Genomic DNA, 17,209 nt, shown 5'->3' with positions numbered 1-17,209 from the left:
TTCCACTCCCATGGACGGGGAGCAAGCGGGGAGCTCGGGCAGGCTCTTGGCAGCGCCCACCCCGGCTCTCTCCATGGAAACGCGGGAGCCATGTGATTTCGGCAGGAAACCACGGCGCAGCCCGCGCCAATGGCGGCCGCACGGCCGGCAGCGCCTCCCTCCCCGCCGAGACGGCCGCCGCCACCGCCATCGCTGCCGCCGCCGCCACGGCCGGGCGGGGGTCTCGTCCCCACCGTCCCGGCCCGACGGCAGCCCACCGAGAGCTGGAGCGAGCTGCCTGCTCCCCGTTCCCAGCCCTGCCCGCACCCCCTTTTGCCCCCAGGGCGGGGGGGATCGGCTCGGCTGGCTCGGCCCCGGCCGCTTGCCCTCCTGCGGGCACACGGCACCCACAGCCTCGCCCTGCCAGGCAAGCAAATAGCTGGAGCCGCCCCCCCACTCCTGCCCAGGCTTCTGCTCTCCCGGAAAGACCCCGAGCCCGTCGCACACCCCGCTGAGGGCAGGGACAGCGTCTCTGGGAGGTCAAGTGACGTGACCAAGGCTCTGCGGTCAGTCGGTGGCAGAGGGCTCTTTGCTCCCAGCTCCGTGGTACCCAGCGCCCCACGCTGCCTTCTCGCCCCACACCTCCTGACCCCAACTACGGGAAGCAGGAGCCGTGCTCGGACCTCTGCCAGTCGGCAAATCCACCTTGGGAGAGCAAAGCGTGGGCACCGACCCACGTTGCCCGTTCCTGCCGGCCTCCAGCCCCCACGGGGAAGGAGCAGAGGGGCTCTGCCACCGCCCCAGCTATGAGACGGGCAGCCCTGGTGCCAACGCAGGCTGCCACCCTGACGTGTGCCACTTCCTCACAGAAGGTTCTGGCTTCCTCACAGACCATCACGGCTGCCCTGGATCGGACCCTGCCCTGCCAGTCCACATCCTAAACCCTGACAGCTCGGAGCATCCCTGGCGCTCTGGGTGGAGGGGAGGGAAGAAGCCAGGCTTCTCGAGCCTGCTGGGGGCATGCCCCCTGCTCCTCTCTTCCCTCCCACACCCATCTTTCTTCTATCTGTCCTAGATCCTGTCGAATTGACCCAGTTTTAAATGGGACCAATGCCTTCGTGGCCCCGGCGAGACGTTCTCCTGGCAAGGACACAGTGCTGCAGCCAGCCCTGCCGTGCAGAAGCACTAATTAGACCACGGCGGGTGTCGGAGCTCAGCGGAGTAGGGCAAGATCGGCGACAAGGAGACCATGGCACCACTGCTGCTCTCCTGGGGCCGCACCGAGGAGCAGTGAGAACCAGGACATCCCAGCTCCCGGCCCCCCAGGCTGGCCCGGTTATGTGGTAGGAGAAGCTCTGCAAAGATGGGAGAGAGGACAGCAGGGAAGAGCCAAACCAAAGGGCCAACACAGGCAGAGAGGACGTGTGGATCCATCAAGCCAGCTGGTTGATCAACCAGTCCAGGTCCCTGGCCCACCAGTATGGTCCACCATGTGCCTGGCGTGGCCAGCACCACCGTGCCACGCTGTCAGCGTCCCACGTTGATCAAGTTTGGGGCTGGATCCCACCCATGCCCTGTGGATGGTGTCATGACCTTGGTCACCCCCCACAAGCTCTCCAAGAGCAGCCAGTTCTTGCTGTGTGGCCAGGAGGGTGAGGTTAGCAGGGGCAAGGCAGGAAACGTCCTCTGCTAACACCCCATCTCTGCAGGCATTCTGCCAACCTGCCAGACCAGCCGCCCCACCGGCAAGGTGACCCCGTGGACTCGGTATGCACCCACAGCTGGCATGACCTGGAAAAGTGGGCACGTCATAGAACAGTTTGGAAGGAACCTCAAAGACCATCCAGTTCCAACCCCCCTGCCATGGGCAGGGACACCTTCCACTACACCAGGTTGCCCAAAGCCTCATCCAACCTGGCCTTGAACACTTCCAGGGATGGGGCAGCCACAAATTCTCCGGGCCACCTGTGCCAGTGCCTCACCACCCTCATTGTAAAAAATTTCTTCCTTCTATCTAATTGAAATCTGCCCTCTTTCGGTTTAAAGCCATTGCCCCGTGTCCTGTCACTACACACCCTTGTCCAAAGCCCCTCTCCAGCTTTCTTGTAGCCCCTTTAGGCACTGGAAGGTGCTGGAAGGTCTCCCCGGAGCCTTCTCTTCTCCCCATCCCTGCTCTGCGTGGATGCATCCCACCCTTCTCATTCCCCCAGCCTGGCTCGGTGGGCTGCCCAATGCCCAGCACAGCTTGCCTGGGCTCACCCACCCCAACTGAAGACTACCGAGCTGGTCCTACCCAGCAGCAGGGTGGGTCTTCAGACACAGAGCTTGGGGACGGAAGAGGGGAAGGGAGAGAGGAAGGGAGAGGGGAAGGGAAAGGAAAATATTTTGAGTTGGAAGAGACCTACAAGGATCACCCAGTCCAACTGCCTGACCACTTCAGGGCTGACCACATTAAAACCTGTCATTAAGGGCATTGCCCAAAGGCCTCTTAAACACTGCCAGGCTCGGGGCATCGACCACCTCTTCAGGAAGCCTCTTCCAGACACTCTCAGCAAACACGTGGGGTGCCTGGAGGTGGACTGACCCACCCCACCCCGTTTCGCTGACCCACACACTGCCATTGCCAGGTTAAACACTGTTCCCCTGCTGGCACGGGGAGCAGCTTCACAGACCTCAGGAGAAGGGACCACACCAAGGCCGGGGCCAGCGGTGCCGCCCATACAGCCTGTCCCCTGGGCCATGCGCCGCCAGCCCTGCCAGCCTGGCTCTGCCGAGCCCAACACCACCTCTGCCAAGGCTGGGGCTGGCACACCGCGCGGGCTATTCCAGGTCACCGGCAGTTTGCTCGGCGCAGACCAGCTTTGCAAACAAAAGCAAGGGCAGGCTTGGCACCTGAGGCCCTGCAGTGACCCCCTGCCCTCCCTGCTCCCCAAAATCCCTCCTATCTTGGCTTTAAGGAGGGATGATGCCCACTGGCAGGCAGGGTTAACCTTCCCAGGATGGATACAGATACTCCTGGAGCCGGGGAGGACACTGGGTGCTGGCATGGGCAGGAATCGCTGAGCCAAGGGCACCTTGTCTGCTGGCATCGCCCAGCACCGCATCACACCTTGCCAGAGCCCAGTGAGCCAGGACCATCCTAACCACGTCCCCTTCTCCCTGGTAGCTTCAGCAACTGGCTGTGCCAGCTTCCCACATCTGCCTGTCGCCGCGCAGAGGAAGGCCGGGGCTCCAGGTGGACCCTCACACCGCGAGTCTCTGCCCAAATCGCTCTTCTCACCGCGGGCTGGGCTTGGAGCCACGGCATCTTCCCCTCTCTCCGGAGGGCAGGAGGCCAGCGCTTGGCTCCAGCCCTGCCTCCCTCCGCCGCTGCGTGCTCAGCATTCCTGCTCGGCGTTGGAGCAAGGCAGCGAGCACGGGCTGGAGCTTCAGACCTCCGACACCTCGCGCCGGGGACAGACCAGCACGCTGAGCACCTTCGGAGCTCGGCCATCATCCCGATCGCAGCCAAGGCGCCTGGGCTCGGCGGAGCCTGCCGCCATCCCTGCCGCGGGCTTGGAGCTTGGCATCCTGGCATGGGGCTCCTCGCCCCTCCGGGTGTGCGTTTTTGGGGAAGGCAACTGGGGAAAAAGCAAAGGGATGTAGAGCGGCACTGGGTGAGCAATGGGAGGGATGTAGAGCAGCACTGGGTGAGCAATGGGAGCAACTCCGGCTGAGTCACCGGAGCCTTGGCCGCGCTCGGGAACTGGCCGGCAGCGGGGAAAGGCTGTGCCAGCGGGTCCTCTGAGCTCTGCTGGAAACCCTTCCTTGGCACGCTCGGGGCCAGCTGGCAGGAGCAGGAGGCCAGGGCTCAGCCCTGACCCAGTCCGTCCCTCTCTGCGGGGCAGAGCTGCCTGTCCCAGCACTTTGCATGTCCGCAGGGTGGGAGGAAGGAGGCGAGGACATCCCCGGAGCGGCCACAAACCTGCTTGGTGTTGGCCAGCAGCGGGTGCCGGTCAGCTCGCCCGGAGTCTCCGGCTGGCCAGCAGGCACCAAGCCAGGGCTTTGCAGCAAAGCCAGAACATCCAGATCACGGCTGCATCAGCTTCAGCCCCAGCTGGTCCAAGGAGCTCCAGAAGGACACCATGGGCTAGTCCAGACTCTCTGGCCACCAGCCAGCTGTCCCCTCTCCTAACTCCCTTCTCCATCCCAGGAAGGTGTTGGGCAGCATCTCCAACCCCTACCCCAACTCAGCCTGGGGGGCTGAACGTCCCCTGGGACCACGTCACCTCCTGCAGCCGGGCAGCCGTCCCCACCTCGGCACGGTGGGAACCATCTCGCGCACACCCTGGAGGAATCACTCCCAAACTATTTGTGATTCACAGGATTCCTGCAGCCCTTTGGGGACCGTCCGACACCCAGCAGGAAAGCTGAGATCATGGACAAGCCCAGCGGCCAGCCTGGCGATTCGGCATCGCGCCGGGTAAAGCTCAGCCCGTGGAGTCACTGAGCGGCTCCGTGGGCACCCACATTTGTCTCCCAGAGGGAGAAAGAGCTCCCTGCAGCGAGCAGCAGCCTTCGGCAAATGATCCCTCCCCTCCAAAGAAAACAACACAGAAACTGCTGGGATGGGGATTAAGGAAACGAAACCGGCTGCGCGGGGTGAGCAGGGAGAGGAAGTGGCTGTAATCACCTCCTGGCCTCCAGCTCTCCCAGCCCGGAACCCGTGGCGAGGCATGTATAAACCCCGGGGGGAAATCACGTGCTGGAGAGCGTGTCGGACAACCAGGAGGTTTCCGAGCGATCCTGGGTCCTGGGATGGGAAGAGACACCCGGTGAGCCTCCATGCTCCCAAGCCTGGCACTTCCAGGAAGAAGAAGATGCGGGGAAACCTCCTGCCAGCATGAGCTGTGCTCTGCTCCTGGAGCTGGCACCACGAGGTGGCATCTCTGGAGCTTTACCCTTGTCCTGCACCTCTTCTGCCTGGCCTGTGCTGCTGGTCCAAACTGGTTCCCACTGGGACAGATGTCCACGGAGGAAGGCGGTAGCAGCCAAAGGGGCAGACTGGGGGGTAAAACTGGTTGCTAAAAGCCACCGCTGAGGTGGGGGTAGCAGAGCAGGGGACATGCCGATAGCACGGGTCCTGCCCCATCCTCCCCATCCAAGTGATGCTCCCCTGAGCCCTAGGACGGAGCAGGAGCGGACCGATTCAGGCTCTCCACAGGCCAAGCCCCCTCTCACATGCCTCTCCCGCAGCCGGCGATGCCACCAGCCCCGGGGCCAAGGCTCCAGCCGGTCTCTCCAGTTATCCATCACGTGCCCCGGTGCGCCGGGGCCAGCTCTGTTTACATGTACAAGTCTCATATTCTCCTGCCGGGGGTGAGGATGACTCAAGCTTCCCAGCAACACCCCGCCGAGGCGGCAGGCAGTGCCGCGGCCCCCAGCGCTGCGTCACCAGCTGGCGTTTGCCTTCCCGCCGGCACGAGGCCGGGGAACGGCTGGAAAGGGCTCGCGCAGCTTTTCGCTCCCCATCGCGCTCGGCACGGGAGGTGCTGGAGGCCGGAGCTGGCTGCCAAGAAGCTCTCCCTGGCTGGGCTCCACCAACCCGGCTTCCTTCCCCTCTGCTCCACCGGCACGTCGTGGCTCAGCGCAGGGAGGGGGGGGTCAAGCTCTAAGCGAGCCCCCAGCCCCTTCCAGAGGGACTTGTGGGGCGGTGAGATGGGTGCCAGCCCCGTGCTGCCACCCTGCCCCTGCACTATCTTCCTGGTGGGAATCAGCAGATTGTCCCCTCTGGAGGGTCTCCAGCTGGCCCTTCTCCAGGAAGGGGTCAGCAGACCCCCCCCAGCCTCATCCCAGTCCCCCTGCCCTTCTCTTGCTCCCAGCCCATGCTTTCTGCTCCTTCCTCCCCACGTATCCCAGAGCCAGGAGAGCTCTCCCTCTCCGGAGCAAAGCCTTTTCCCTTTATTCCCAACTTTCCCAGAGTGGGAAAAGAGCCTCGAGGCTCCTCTTCAGATCTCCCCCACCCCATCTGCATCCCCCTCGCTGTGCCCAGGGCTGGCTCCGGATGAGCACAACAAGAAGGAGCGTGTTGGAGCCGTTGGGAAGGAGCGATGTTCCCGGATGGTATGTGGCCCTGACAGCACTGGCTCTGCTTTAAAGGCTAACTTTATCCTGGAATAACAAACAATTGGAGCCAAGTTCCTCCCTGGCGTCACTTCCCTGGCTCCGAGGAGAGGGACACCGGGGAGAGAGCTCGGATCTTGTTCTTCGCTATCATTGGGGCTCAGTCCTCTCCCTAGAGCTGGTGAGGGGGGAAGGATGTTCCAGGGCAGCAGGGCTGGCATTCGAGTGGGCATCCCGGCCACCCTGCTCCACATCCCCAGCAAAGGCTGGGACGCAAAGCATGCGGCTGGAGAAGGTGGGATGGTACCTGCTGGTCTCCAGGGACATCCCCGAAGTCCCTGTGCCACTCACCGGGTTTGCACGGATGCATTGGGGTGGTGACACGCCAGGGGACAGAGGGGGATGGGCAGCAGTAGGGCAGCCCCCCAACCCATGGCATACCCTGGGCAGCTTGACTCAAGCCATCATCCCCACAGCCACCTGTGCCCTGCGCTGGACAGGCACACTGGCACTTGGTGCGGCGCCAGCTCCGGGTGCAGCCGCCTGGGAACTCGTTCTGCAACAGCTGGAAATTCAAGCCCAGCCGGTGCCAGGGGACAGGCAGGGAGAGGCTGACCTGCACCAACGCCCCGGCAGGACCCTTCAAAGCAGGATGTGGTCCTACAGCCAAGGACCCGCTCCGGCACCATCGCCCCTTCCGAGGTGAAGGCGTGGGCAGAAGCCCACGTGCAAACTCCTGTGCCAAGTTCAGGGGCCGGCACAGCTCCCGGACAGGGCTTTTTTTTTTGGAAGATCCATGTTCATGGCTGTGCCAGGGCCCCGGAGCATGGAGCTGGCTGGCCCAGGCGAATGGCTGGTTTGTGCCAGGGGTGCCCAAGGGGCACCAGGGCATGCAACAGGCACGTCAGCCTGTGCGATGGATTTGCAGGAGGGCATGGAGCGATTCCGCGTCGCCCCGGCGGGCTCGGTGGCTGGGTGACCTACCTCTGCTTCCACATGGACACCAGCGCTCTGGAGAGGTGTCCCGCGGTGGGCAGTGCTGGGAGGACACGGCCCCAGCCTGTGCTGATGGGACACTGAGGTCCTCTCCCTGCCAGAGAAGAAGAGGGGGACAATTTGGCCGAGTTCAGTTGCAGGAGAAGATGAGCTGAAGAACGTTGCTGAGATGTCCATCTGATTTCCACTTACCCAGGGAGCGGCAGGAAGCACCTCCGGACACCCTGGGGTTCAATTAAACCCTGACTCGTCAAACGAAGCTGCTGAAGTGCTGCAATTTTCTTCTCCAGAATGGATTTCCTCCGAACCCTTTATCAGGTATTTGGGTTAAATCTGCACGAAGCTGGTAAAGCTGGCAGCTCCATGGTGCCACCTCCCCAGCAGAGCAGAGAGGCTTCCCAAGGAAGCACCAGGCAGGATGCAACCAGCTAAAAGTGGGAAGAGAGAGCAAGGAGGGAACCACCAGTCGCTAAAACATTCAGGACCTTCTCTCCACACCGAGAGATGCCAACGCCAGCGTCCACCCTTTGCAAAGGGTGGCTGTAGGAGACGGGAGGGTGACGATGTGGCTCAGGGGTGACCTGCTGGGAGGTGCCATTGGTCGCCAAGGAGGTAAAGCTCCTGCTACCAAACCAAACTGTCCTCCCAGGGCAGCTGTGGAGCCTTCCTGGCTCTGGGCAACGGGAGCAGAGAGCCACAAACCAGGCAGCAGTGGGTTAAAAGCTTGAGGTGGGACTCGGGTGAGCTGCTTCCTCCCCACCAACAATAATACATGGAGAGGGAGAAGGGAGGAACGGGGCTCTGCGGGGCCAGATAGCGACAGAGCAACCCCGGCCCCGCAGCTGTGGCGGTGCTGGAGGAAGCCTCGGCACGTTATCTCCTGGCCACACTTGGCTTCCTTGGGCTGCAGGGACCGGGATGTGCTTCCTCCTGAGCCGCCTTTCCCATGCACCCAGGCTGGGTCCTGGTGCTTTAGTGGCAACCGTGTGCCCCAGCACCCTCCCGGCACTGCACCCCCCCCCAAGAGCTGCAGGTGCCCAGAGGATCCAGCCTTCCAAGCATCGGTCCACCCCACTGCTGGTGGCTCTGGGAATGGTCACCCGGGGACTCTGAGCCACAGGACTGTGGTGCCACCTGGCACGGAGATGTCCCCACCATGACCATCCTGCTGCCCTGTCCCCCCATGCCACAGAAAGCACCCGCACCTTGGATGAACGAAGAGCTGTTCTGGTTGGAAGAAGACTCCTGCTGAGGGGACCTCCAGGTCCTGGCTGAGGTCCCTGTGGTTCTGGTTGTCTCTGCTCTTGGTCCTTCCCCGGCCAGCAAAGGTCTACAGCACCTGGAGCTGCTGTGACTGGCCGCGCTGGCCGTCCTTCCGCTGGTGTCCCAGCACTTCCTCGTGCGCTGGTGTCCGTGACCTGCCTCCTGCTCCACCTCCACAGCCGCATCTGTGTCACAGGAGCAGCCCTTTTCCGTTCCCAGGCTCCTCTTGCCCCTCTTCCTCCTGGAACGGGCTTTGCATTTCATGGCAGCTCTGCCCACTGGTGGTCGCCCCACCTGGGCGTAGGAGGTTGCTTCTCAAAACGGGTCTTACCCTGATCCTGGCAGGTCCTGCCAGGGCTCTCCGTGTCCTCCCCACTCCCGTCCCAGCCCGTGGACATGTCTGACCCCATCCTCTGCTGCAACAAGTCTTTGCCAGTGCTGTTGGTCTGAAAGTTCTGGTGGAAGACCTTGGAAAATACGGGACCTTCTCACCACTGAAGTTAATCCCTGGAAGCCAGAGAGCTGCTGGGCTCCCCAGAACAGGGATGAGTTTGCCCCCAGATGCTGCTCTGGCTCCACAGGGGCTGGTGGAGGCAGTCTGAGCTGCTCCATGTGACAACCTCCCCACCCATGGTCCCTGCAACCCCCAGACTTGTTCCTATGCCCTTGCCCAACTTCTACATCAAAGGTCCCTGAGGGGTTGCCCAGATTTCCATACTGTCAGACCCGGCAGCCCCCTGTGGCAATGCACTGGTCCAGTTGGCACCTGTCCCCCAGCTTCAGAATAGCGATGGGTCAGCTGCTAGAAGCAGATGGATGGCAAATCATCCTTGCCCTGTCCCAGCTCGCCCGTGCTCCCAAGGAGCTGCTGGATGGCCAGGTGGAGCTGGCATCCCAAGTGTCCTCTGGGGCACTGGGCTGCAGCCCAAGCAAAAGGACCTGGGGCTGCGTGTTGCCATCACGGTGGGCAGGGGGCATGCTGAGGTCTGACGCTGCCCAGAGCCGGGAGATAATCCTGACACAAAGGGCAAGGCGGGCAAAAGGGAGCGAGCGAGGCAGGAAACATCAGGCAGGAGAGGAAACGGGGAGATAATCAGCTGCACCAGCACAAACACCCGGAACTTGTGCAAAGGAAAAGCCGACAGCGCTTGGCAAGCGTTGGAGCAGGGAGACCTGCCCATCTGGCCCCTCACCGAGGCTTCTGGAGGAGCACGTGTCCTGGAGCACCTTAAGGTGTTCAGGCACCCCTGGCCACCACATTCCCAGGGCTGGTGTGGTCCCTGGCAGCTCAGCTCCAGCATGTCTGTGCTCCCTGGGATGAGGCTTGTCTTATAGAATAGAATCATGGAACGGTTTGGGTTAGAAGGGACCTTCAAGACCACCTAGTTCCAACCCCCTTGCCATGGGCAGGGACACCTTCCACTACACCAGGTTGCTCAAAGCCCCATCCAACCTGGCCTTGAACACTGCCAGGGATGGGGCAGCCACAGCTTCTCTGGGCAACCTGTGCCAGTGCCTCACCACCCTCAGAGAGAAGAATTTCTTCCTTAGATCCAACCGAAATCTCCCCTCTGGGAGAAACGAGGAGACAGGTGGGCAAGCCAAGGACAGGTAGCTCCAAACCAGCCTGCAGTGACTGACCAGGCTCCAGCTGGCTCATGTGGAGCAACTGAGGCAGGAGAACCTCTTCCAAGGGGCAGGAAGGGTGCTCAGCACAGGCTTGGAAAAGTGCATGTCATAGAATCCTAGAGTGGTTTGGGTTGGAAAGGACCTCAAAGATCATCTAGTTCCATCTGTGTAAGCCTGGGCAGGGAGAAGACAGTGAGATTCAAACAGCCCAGGGGCTTGGCTTCCTTTGGCACGCCAGGTGGGGGGGGCATTAGCCCCTGTGCCAGGGATGAGGCAGCAGAGCCACAGCTTTGGGAGAGAAGTAAGACCCAGATGGTACCCTGATGTCCCAGCTCCTGCAATGGCTCCAGAGAGAAGTGCCAGTGACAGACCCCTTATCCATCCTGGGGTGCTCCCAGCACTCCTCAACTCTGCAGGGGCATCTTGCCTCTCCTCCCATCTCTGGCTGGGCACCTGGGCTGCTTGGGACCCTCAAGAAGTGGGTACAAGGAGCCAGGGGTCCAAGTTCATGAGCTCTGGCAGTGCTGCTACCTCCAGCCATGGGCACCCTGTCCCCACACCCAGGCTGGCACCCAGGCTACAAATGCTCCCTGCTGTCCCCTTTCCCTCCCAGCCTCCAGAAAGTCAAGAACCATCCTGGGAAAACCCAGCACTACCCTAAAGTCCTTTACTTTGGGGGTGTTACCACCTCCTGGGCAAATCCCTAGCAGAAGCCCAGAGGTTCTCAGCTTCTCCATCCTGCAGAACTGCTGTTCCCAGTTGTCCTCCCCCATGGCACTAGGTTTCCCCCCACCCAGAAGCAGCTCCCAAGGACACCGCAGCCAGCACAAAGTCTCCCCAAGAAATCTGTAGCTGGGACACCACGGTTTGGGTGGGAGCATGGCAGAGACCAGGCAGACCTGTGCACAGATAGCAGAAGACAAGGCAGACAGGCTGCCAGGTTATTTTTTGCAGGGGCCATCTCCAGGCCGGGGCAGAAACAGCATCAGTGAGGGCATTGAAGCCAGGAGAAGGCAGAGGTACTAATTGACTTTATTAATTAACAACGTGAAGGCAGGGATCACACGCTGCCCTGCACGCCCGGTGCTGGAGTCCCAAGTAGGTCCCTTGCAGAACGCAGAGGGTTGAGCATCCTGGTGCTCCTGGGCACCCGGAGAGTCCCCTGGCACCGTGGGGTCTCTTGTAGGGACAGAGAGCGGTCACCAAGGAATAGCTTTACCTTCCCAGTTGAGCAGGATCCCACTGTGTTTCTCGGAGAGGGTCGGCAGTACAGACAGCAGCCCCCGCACGCTTGTGTCCACTGGCAGGTCAGCCTGCAATGGGCACAAATGAAGAGGAGGACTGAGACCCCACTGTCATTCAAGTACAGGCTGGGTGGAGAACGGATGGAGAGCAGCCCTGAGGAGAAGGACTTGGGGGTGCTGGTTGAGGAGAAGCTCAACATGAGCCGGCACCATGCGCTGGCAGCCCAGAAAGCCAACAGTGTCCTGGGCTGCATCCAGAGCAGCGTGGGCAGCAGGGCGAGGGAGGGGATTCTGCCCCTCTGCTCTGCTCTCCTGAGACCCCCCTGCAGTGCTGCGTTCAGCTCTGGGGTCCCCAGCACAAGAAGGACATGGAGCTGCTGGAGCAGGACCAGAGGAGGCCACAAAGATGATCCGAGGGCTGGAGCACCTCTGCTATGGAGACAGGCTGAGAGAGTCGGGGCTGTTCAGCCTGAAGAGAAGGTTCTGCGGTGATCTTCTAGCAGCCTTCCAGTACTTAAAGGGCCTACAAGAAAGCTGGAGAGGGGCTTTGGGCAAGGGTGTAGTGACAGGACCCAGGGACAATGGCTTTAAACTGAAAGAGGGGAGATTTCAACGGGATCTAAGGAAGAAATTTTTCCCTCTGAGGGTGGTGAGGCACTGGCACAGGTTGCCCAGAGAAGTTGTGGCTGCCCCATCCCTGAAAGTGTTCAAGGCCAGGCTGGATGGGGCTTTGAGCAACCTACTGTAGTGGAAGGTGTCCCTGCCCATGGCAGGGGGGTTGGAACTTGATGCACTTGAAGGTCCCTTCCAACCCAAACCATTCCCTGATTCTATGATTCCCAGCCATCCACCAGCACTCACTCAGCTTGTGCACATCACCAGCAAGGCTCCTTCCACTCAGACCGAGTAGAAAGCCACAGGAGATGAGATGGGTCTGTTATACAGAGGATGGTTGGGTATCTGCATGTTCACTGCTGGCTTGGATGGAGGTGGCTTGAGTTGGGAAGCCACCTACAGGTTTAACCAACAGGACATGTAAAAGATCCCTGCTGCAAGCGGGATGCCATGTGCAGCCTTCTCAAAACTCCAGGGTTGTAGGGACCACCCCCACCCCAAAACAGGGATCCTGCAGGATGAGTGAAGGAGACCTCTTGGACCTGCAGCTCTTTGAGGAAGGAGACACAGGATGGGACAGTGCGGCTCGTCTCCTCCCAGCTCTGTTGGATTCTCTGCACATCTCCAGGCTGCCCAAAGCCTTTTTGCCCCTGACAGACCTTCTCCTCACCATGGATACTTGTCAATACTATCTCCTGGGCAGCACTCACACGTTCTGCAGTGGCCCAGCACAGATGCAGGCAACTTCCAGCCTGAGAGGCAGCTCATTCTCACATGGATCCCTCATCCCGACAGCCATCCCAGCCACTCAAGGCACCTCCCGTGCCACTGCGAGATTGCAGGTTCGGGTCTCACCCATGGGTCCCCCCTCCTCAACCTGCTCAGCCAAAACCCACCTCTTGGCTGCCCATGTCAGTTTTCACCCAGCCAGGGTGAAGTGCCACGCAGAGGATCCCGGCTTCTCCGTAGGTCAGAGCCTGGCACCTGGTGAGCATGTTGAGGGCAGCCTGGGGGAGGAAGGAAGCATTGGCCACAGGCAGCAGAAAGCTCCACGTACCAGACTCCCCTCCCATTGCTGCCTCATGGCAAGGGAGAGAAAGCAGCGCCAGGTCTTCAAGAGATGGTGTGTGTGTCACCTAGGTGGGCAGCAGCTGGGCATGGAGATGCCCAGGGAACTCAGGCAGCGATCAGCATGGATAAGCCCCTCCACCTCGTGATCTCAGGTCCCGCCCCGAGATCAAGCCTGGCAAGGGGCAGCTCCGACTCCTACAGAGCTCGCGAGCGTGGGCAGGTCCCCAGCCTCCATACCTTGCTGCAGCGGTAGGAGATGATAGGCTTGTAGTAGGACTCAGGAGTTTTCTTGATGGACCCCATGGCGCTGGAGATGTTGATGATGGCCGCCTTGCTGCAACTCAGTCCTTTTTCAGTGCTCTCCTGGGCAGCCTTCTTCAACAGGGGCAGGAACGCCTGGGGACAACCGACCTTGTGGGATTCCTGCGCCACGGACCAGCCCCACTTATGGCAACGGCAACCCAGCCTGCCTACGGCAGGGAGGATGAGGAGGAACAGCGGGAAGCCAAGAGAGCCTGGGTGTTCTGCTGCAGTGGCCCAGCACAGGGTGGGCTACAAAGGGCTTGGGCTGGGAACACAGCCTTGGCACTGCCCCCTCCCTCCTGCAGTCCCAGGAAACCTGGCAAAGCGCCCCGAGATCTCCATCGTGACCATGGACAGCCCAGAGTACCCTCAAGTTGGGCTAGATTCCCCCTCCATGGTGAGCTTCATCCGTACCTGGGCCATCAGCATGGGCCCCACCGCATTGGTCTCGTATATCCTTATCATCTCTTCGGCGTTTGCCGTCTCCAGCGACGATGTCAGGGTGCAGATGCCGGCGTTGTTTATGAGGAGGTTCAAGCCCGTGCCACTCAGCTTCCCCTCCACCACCTTCGCCGCGTCAGTAACCGCTGAGGGACTTGCAACATCTGCAGGGGAAGAGAAGAGGGTCTAAGAGCCATGAGGTCCACCCGGGGAGCCTGGCGAGAAGAGGGAGGTGAAGATACTGAAGATCAGCGATGGATCCTGACCTGTGTGGCCTTCCGCCTGTGGGCACCAGATGGAGCTGTGCGACCAGCTCAGAGCGCCCCGGCACCCACAAGCTCCAACTCATCACAAAACTGCCTCCTCCACCGCGCACAGGGTGCCCCACCACCGGCAGCTGAAGGACCCTGCCCTGGGGCAGCCCACTGGGCAAAGCCACTCTGGGGACAGCCCCGTGGTGGCAAAGCGCTGCCATGACTCCCACTGCTGTGCCAGGTACCAGCAGCCTCCTGGCAGTGGACAAAGTCCGTCCCTGAGGAAGCTCTGGAGAACCCAGGGCAGTCTTGGAGGGGATGGTCCCCCACGGGGGTTGTGCTGGGACCTGCTGTGGGATGGCTCTGCAAGGTCCTACAGCTCCTGCCCAGGCTTGGGGCCGATCGCACGGTGTTTCCACAGGAGATGCTGTCCTGGGATTTGGGATCAAGGCAGCTCAGCTGCATGGCACGGCAAGAACACAAGCCACTTGGCTCAGGGAGCTGGAGGCGGCTCAGGATGGGTCTCAAGAACCTCACAGTCCTGTGGCCATGGGGCAAGGAGGCTCCACGGAGCAGAATATTGGGGCTGAGACAGGTCTGAAGGTGCTGGGCTTTTGGCAGCAGGACTTGAAACAGTTCTGAAGAACTGGATCCCCATGTAGAGCCTGAAGGTGGGGAGGGAGGGAAGGAGAGACAGGGCAAGCGTGGCCAGCAGCCACAAATTTACCAGCTCAGAGGCAGAACACACCTACCCAGCTTCACAAGAACCAAGTTTGGGTGTTTGGATGCCAGATTTCTCAGCTCCTACAAAAAGAGACATGGAAACAATCAGCAGGAGGCAAAGGCGATGTCAGGCATCATCCTGGACCAGCAATGGTCCACCTGAGGGAAACATCTTCCAGATGTTACTCAGCACTTGTGAATGGCTGGTCTGGAGACCTGTCTGGGTTCTCCAGCTTCTTCTAGGCTCCACAAAGCAAAGGGCAAGTGCTCAGAGCACGGCATGGCCATAAGTGCAAGATACTATGGCCACTCTCCCAAAGGGTCTATGTGCACAACACAGCCAGAGGCGCAGCAAAGGATGAGAGCCAACTATTGAGGACCAGCTCACCCAGGACAGGATGCAAACTGGCTGGGGATACAGCCAGAAGCACCTCCCAGAGGCTGCTGGAAGTGAGATGGAGTGACACCATCAGACTTGACATTTGGGGAAGTCACATCTGGATCCAAACAGTCCAATCCCAGGATCCACTCTGCTCTGGACACTACGTCTCACCTGCTCAACTGAACTGAAGCACTTTGCACATTTTTTTTTATTATTTTCACCAAACGCAGAGGATTCAGAAGCCGAAAGGGATAAAAGATAAAGCTTTCAACTTAACAGCTCCTAGCAGCTCTTTGCTCTGAGATTTCTTCAACTATAGCAGGTTTTAGGTGACAGAAACCAAAACGCCACATTCAATGTGTCCAAAACTATTACGTTTAGAACTAAAAACCTCTTACAAAAAAGCCCACCGAGAATGCTACAGAGGAAATGCAAGTTGGTGGATTCTTGTGAAGGGACACTTCCCCTGGGACTCATCCCACCAACATGGAGTAGGAGAGCTGCTGGCACTGGCTGCGGTCCACCTTCAGTTACCTCTGGGCTTTCCCACCAGGCCTCATGTTCCCACATTCCCCCTGGGCACGGGAAACGATGGAAAAATCCATCTAAGCAATTTGTGATGGCCAACAGCCGCTTCTCCTCCCCTGTTATGCCCAGCCGCTGGTCTCAGCAGCCTTGTGCCATCCTGGCGCGAGTCCAGCCTCACTCAGCCCAACATCCGATCTGGGCACAAAGGGGCAAGAGGAGCGATGCGGGTCTGGTGGTGGCACCAGCCTGACAGTCGGTCACTCTGCCCTCAGTCTCCTGTGGTCACAGACTTCAGCAGCAACACCTTGAAGACACTGCCCTCACCCTACCACAGCTCAGAGGAGCATCCCACGGTGGTGAGCAATGTGCACGGACCACCTGGAGGAAACCAGCTCCAGCCCAGCCCTACAAAAAGTCCTCTGATCTCATCATTGCCCAAGCCCAGCAAGTTGGGGAGGGGGAAGAATGGTGCAAAAATAAGAAACCTGAGCTAGCTTTGACCCAGCCAATGTGGGCACCAGCAGGAGCTGGGCACCCCTGGGCTGGTGGCAGGGCAAATTCTCACTGCACAGTGATTACTCCTGAGCCAGAATAATGCCGGCAGCAAGCTCGTGAAGAGCATCTCTAGGACTTCCTAAGGCATGATCCCTGCAGGTCCAAGCTGCCAGAAGACGCGGGAAACAAATCTGCTGAAGCCAGGATCTATCGGAGAGCAAACATCTCCCCGCTGGTGTTTCAGTGGGTCACAGTTAAGTAGAAGGAAACCAAAGCTGGACCGAAGGAAAGCTGGAAGCACGGTCAGGCCTTGCTCCTGTGATTTCCTGCAGAAGCAGCACGTGTCGATCTGTCTCATTTTAGTGAAGTGGAAAGCAGGGCAAGGAGGATCCCGTGGCTCCACGGGCCACCAGTTAACAAACCCCCAGACACCAGCAACACATTGCAGAACCACCCAGAGCACCCTCACAGCAATTCGCACCAGCTCAGCCAGCCACAACCATCGACTCCAACCCCGCTCGGACCTGACCCTGCACGACCCAGCACGCAGACGATGTCTTGGCATGGGACGGCTGGCTGGGGCACTGCCAACGCAGCCTCAAATAGCCCAGCACCGCAGTTTTAAGGGTGACACGGCTTGTTCTTCACCCGCCGCACCACCAGCCTTCGGAGGACTCTCACGCCGGGCAGGGCACGGCACGAACGCCAGATCCCCTTCAACCACGACACTTTCTTCACGTTGGCAAAGCCAACCGAGCACGTAAGAAGTCGCGTCCACTGGCACCCCCCGTTTGCCCCGCACTGACCTGGGCCCCCGGCCCCTCGGGGTCCCGGCACGTCGCGAAGATCCAGGCGGGCGGTCGCGGTGCCGCCAGCAGCTGCTTCACCAGCTCCAGCCCGATGCCGCGGTTGGAGCCGGTCAGCAGCACCGTCCGCGCTCGTACCGCCGCCATCTCAGCGGGGCGGGCCCGGCCTGGCACCGCCTCCCCGGTCCCGGGCTGCCCAGGGCGGGGGATTGCTCAGCCACCGGTGGGGGTGTGTTTTTTCCTTCCCATTTAATATTCAGTACAAACACACCGACCGCATCCCCATCCCGGGGCATCCCCCTGGGAAGAAGCGACGGCTCCCAGAGAGATGCTTTGGAAGGGGCAGGAGGGGAGCCCCCCCCCCCAACCTCTTCCCAA

At 60.5% G+C, this 17,209-nt stretch overlaps 1 protein-coding gene across 1 annotated transcript; it reads right to left on the bottom strand.

Moving 5' to 3' along the window:
- Nucleotides 1-11,168: 11,168 nt before the first annotated feature.
- LOC104381717 (uncharacterized) lies at nt 11,169-16,978 on the bottom strand. The gene is made up of 6 exons (XM_086620905.1): nt 16,832-16,978; nt 14,650-14,701; nt 13,617-13,807; nt 13,137-13,295; nt 12,725-12,835; nt 11,169-11,282 (listed from the first exon to the last, which is right to left on the bottom strand). The coding sequence occupies exons 1-6, from the start codon at nt 16,976-16,978 to the stop codon at nt 11,169-11,171; spliced, it is 774 nt and encodes a 257-aa protein (XP_086477031.1).
- Nucleotides 16,979-17,209: the final 231 nt, after the last annotated feature.

The sequence above is a fragment of the Tauraco erythrolophus genome, chromosome 15 (genome assembly GCF_009769465.1).
Source record: "Tauraco erythrolophus isolate bTauEry1 chromosome 15, bTauEry1.pri, whole genome shotgun sequence".
In the NCBI taxonomy this organism is placed as follows: Eukaryota; Metazoa; Chordata; class Aves; order Musophagiformes; family Musophagidae; genus Tauraco; species Tauraco erythrolophus.
The sequence above is the reverse complement of the archived record's forward strand: the minus strand, read 5'-3'. Positions and strand labels throughout refer to the sequence as shown.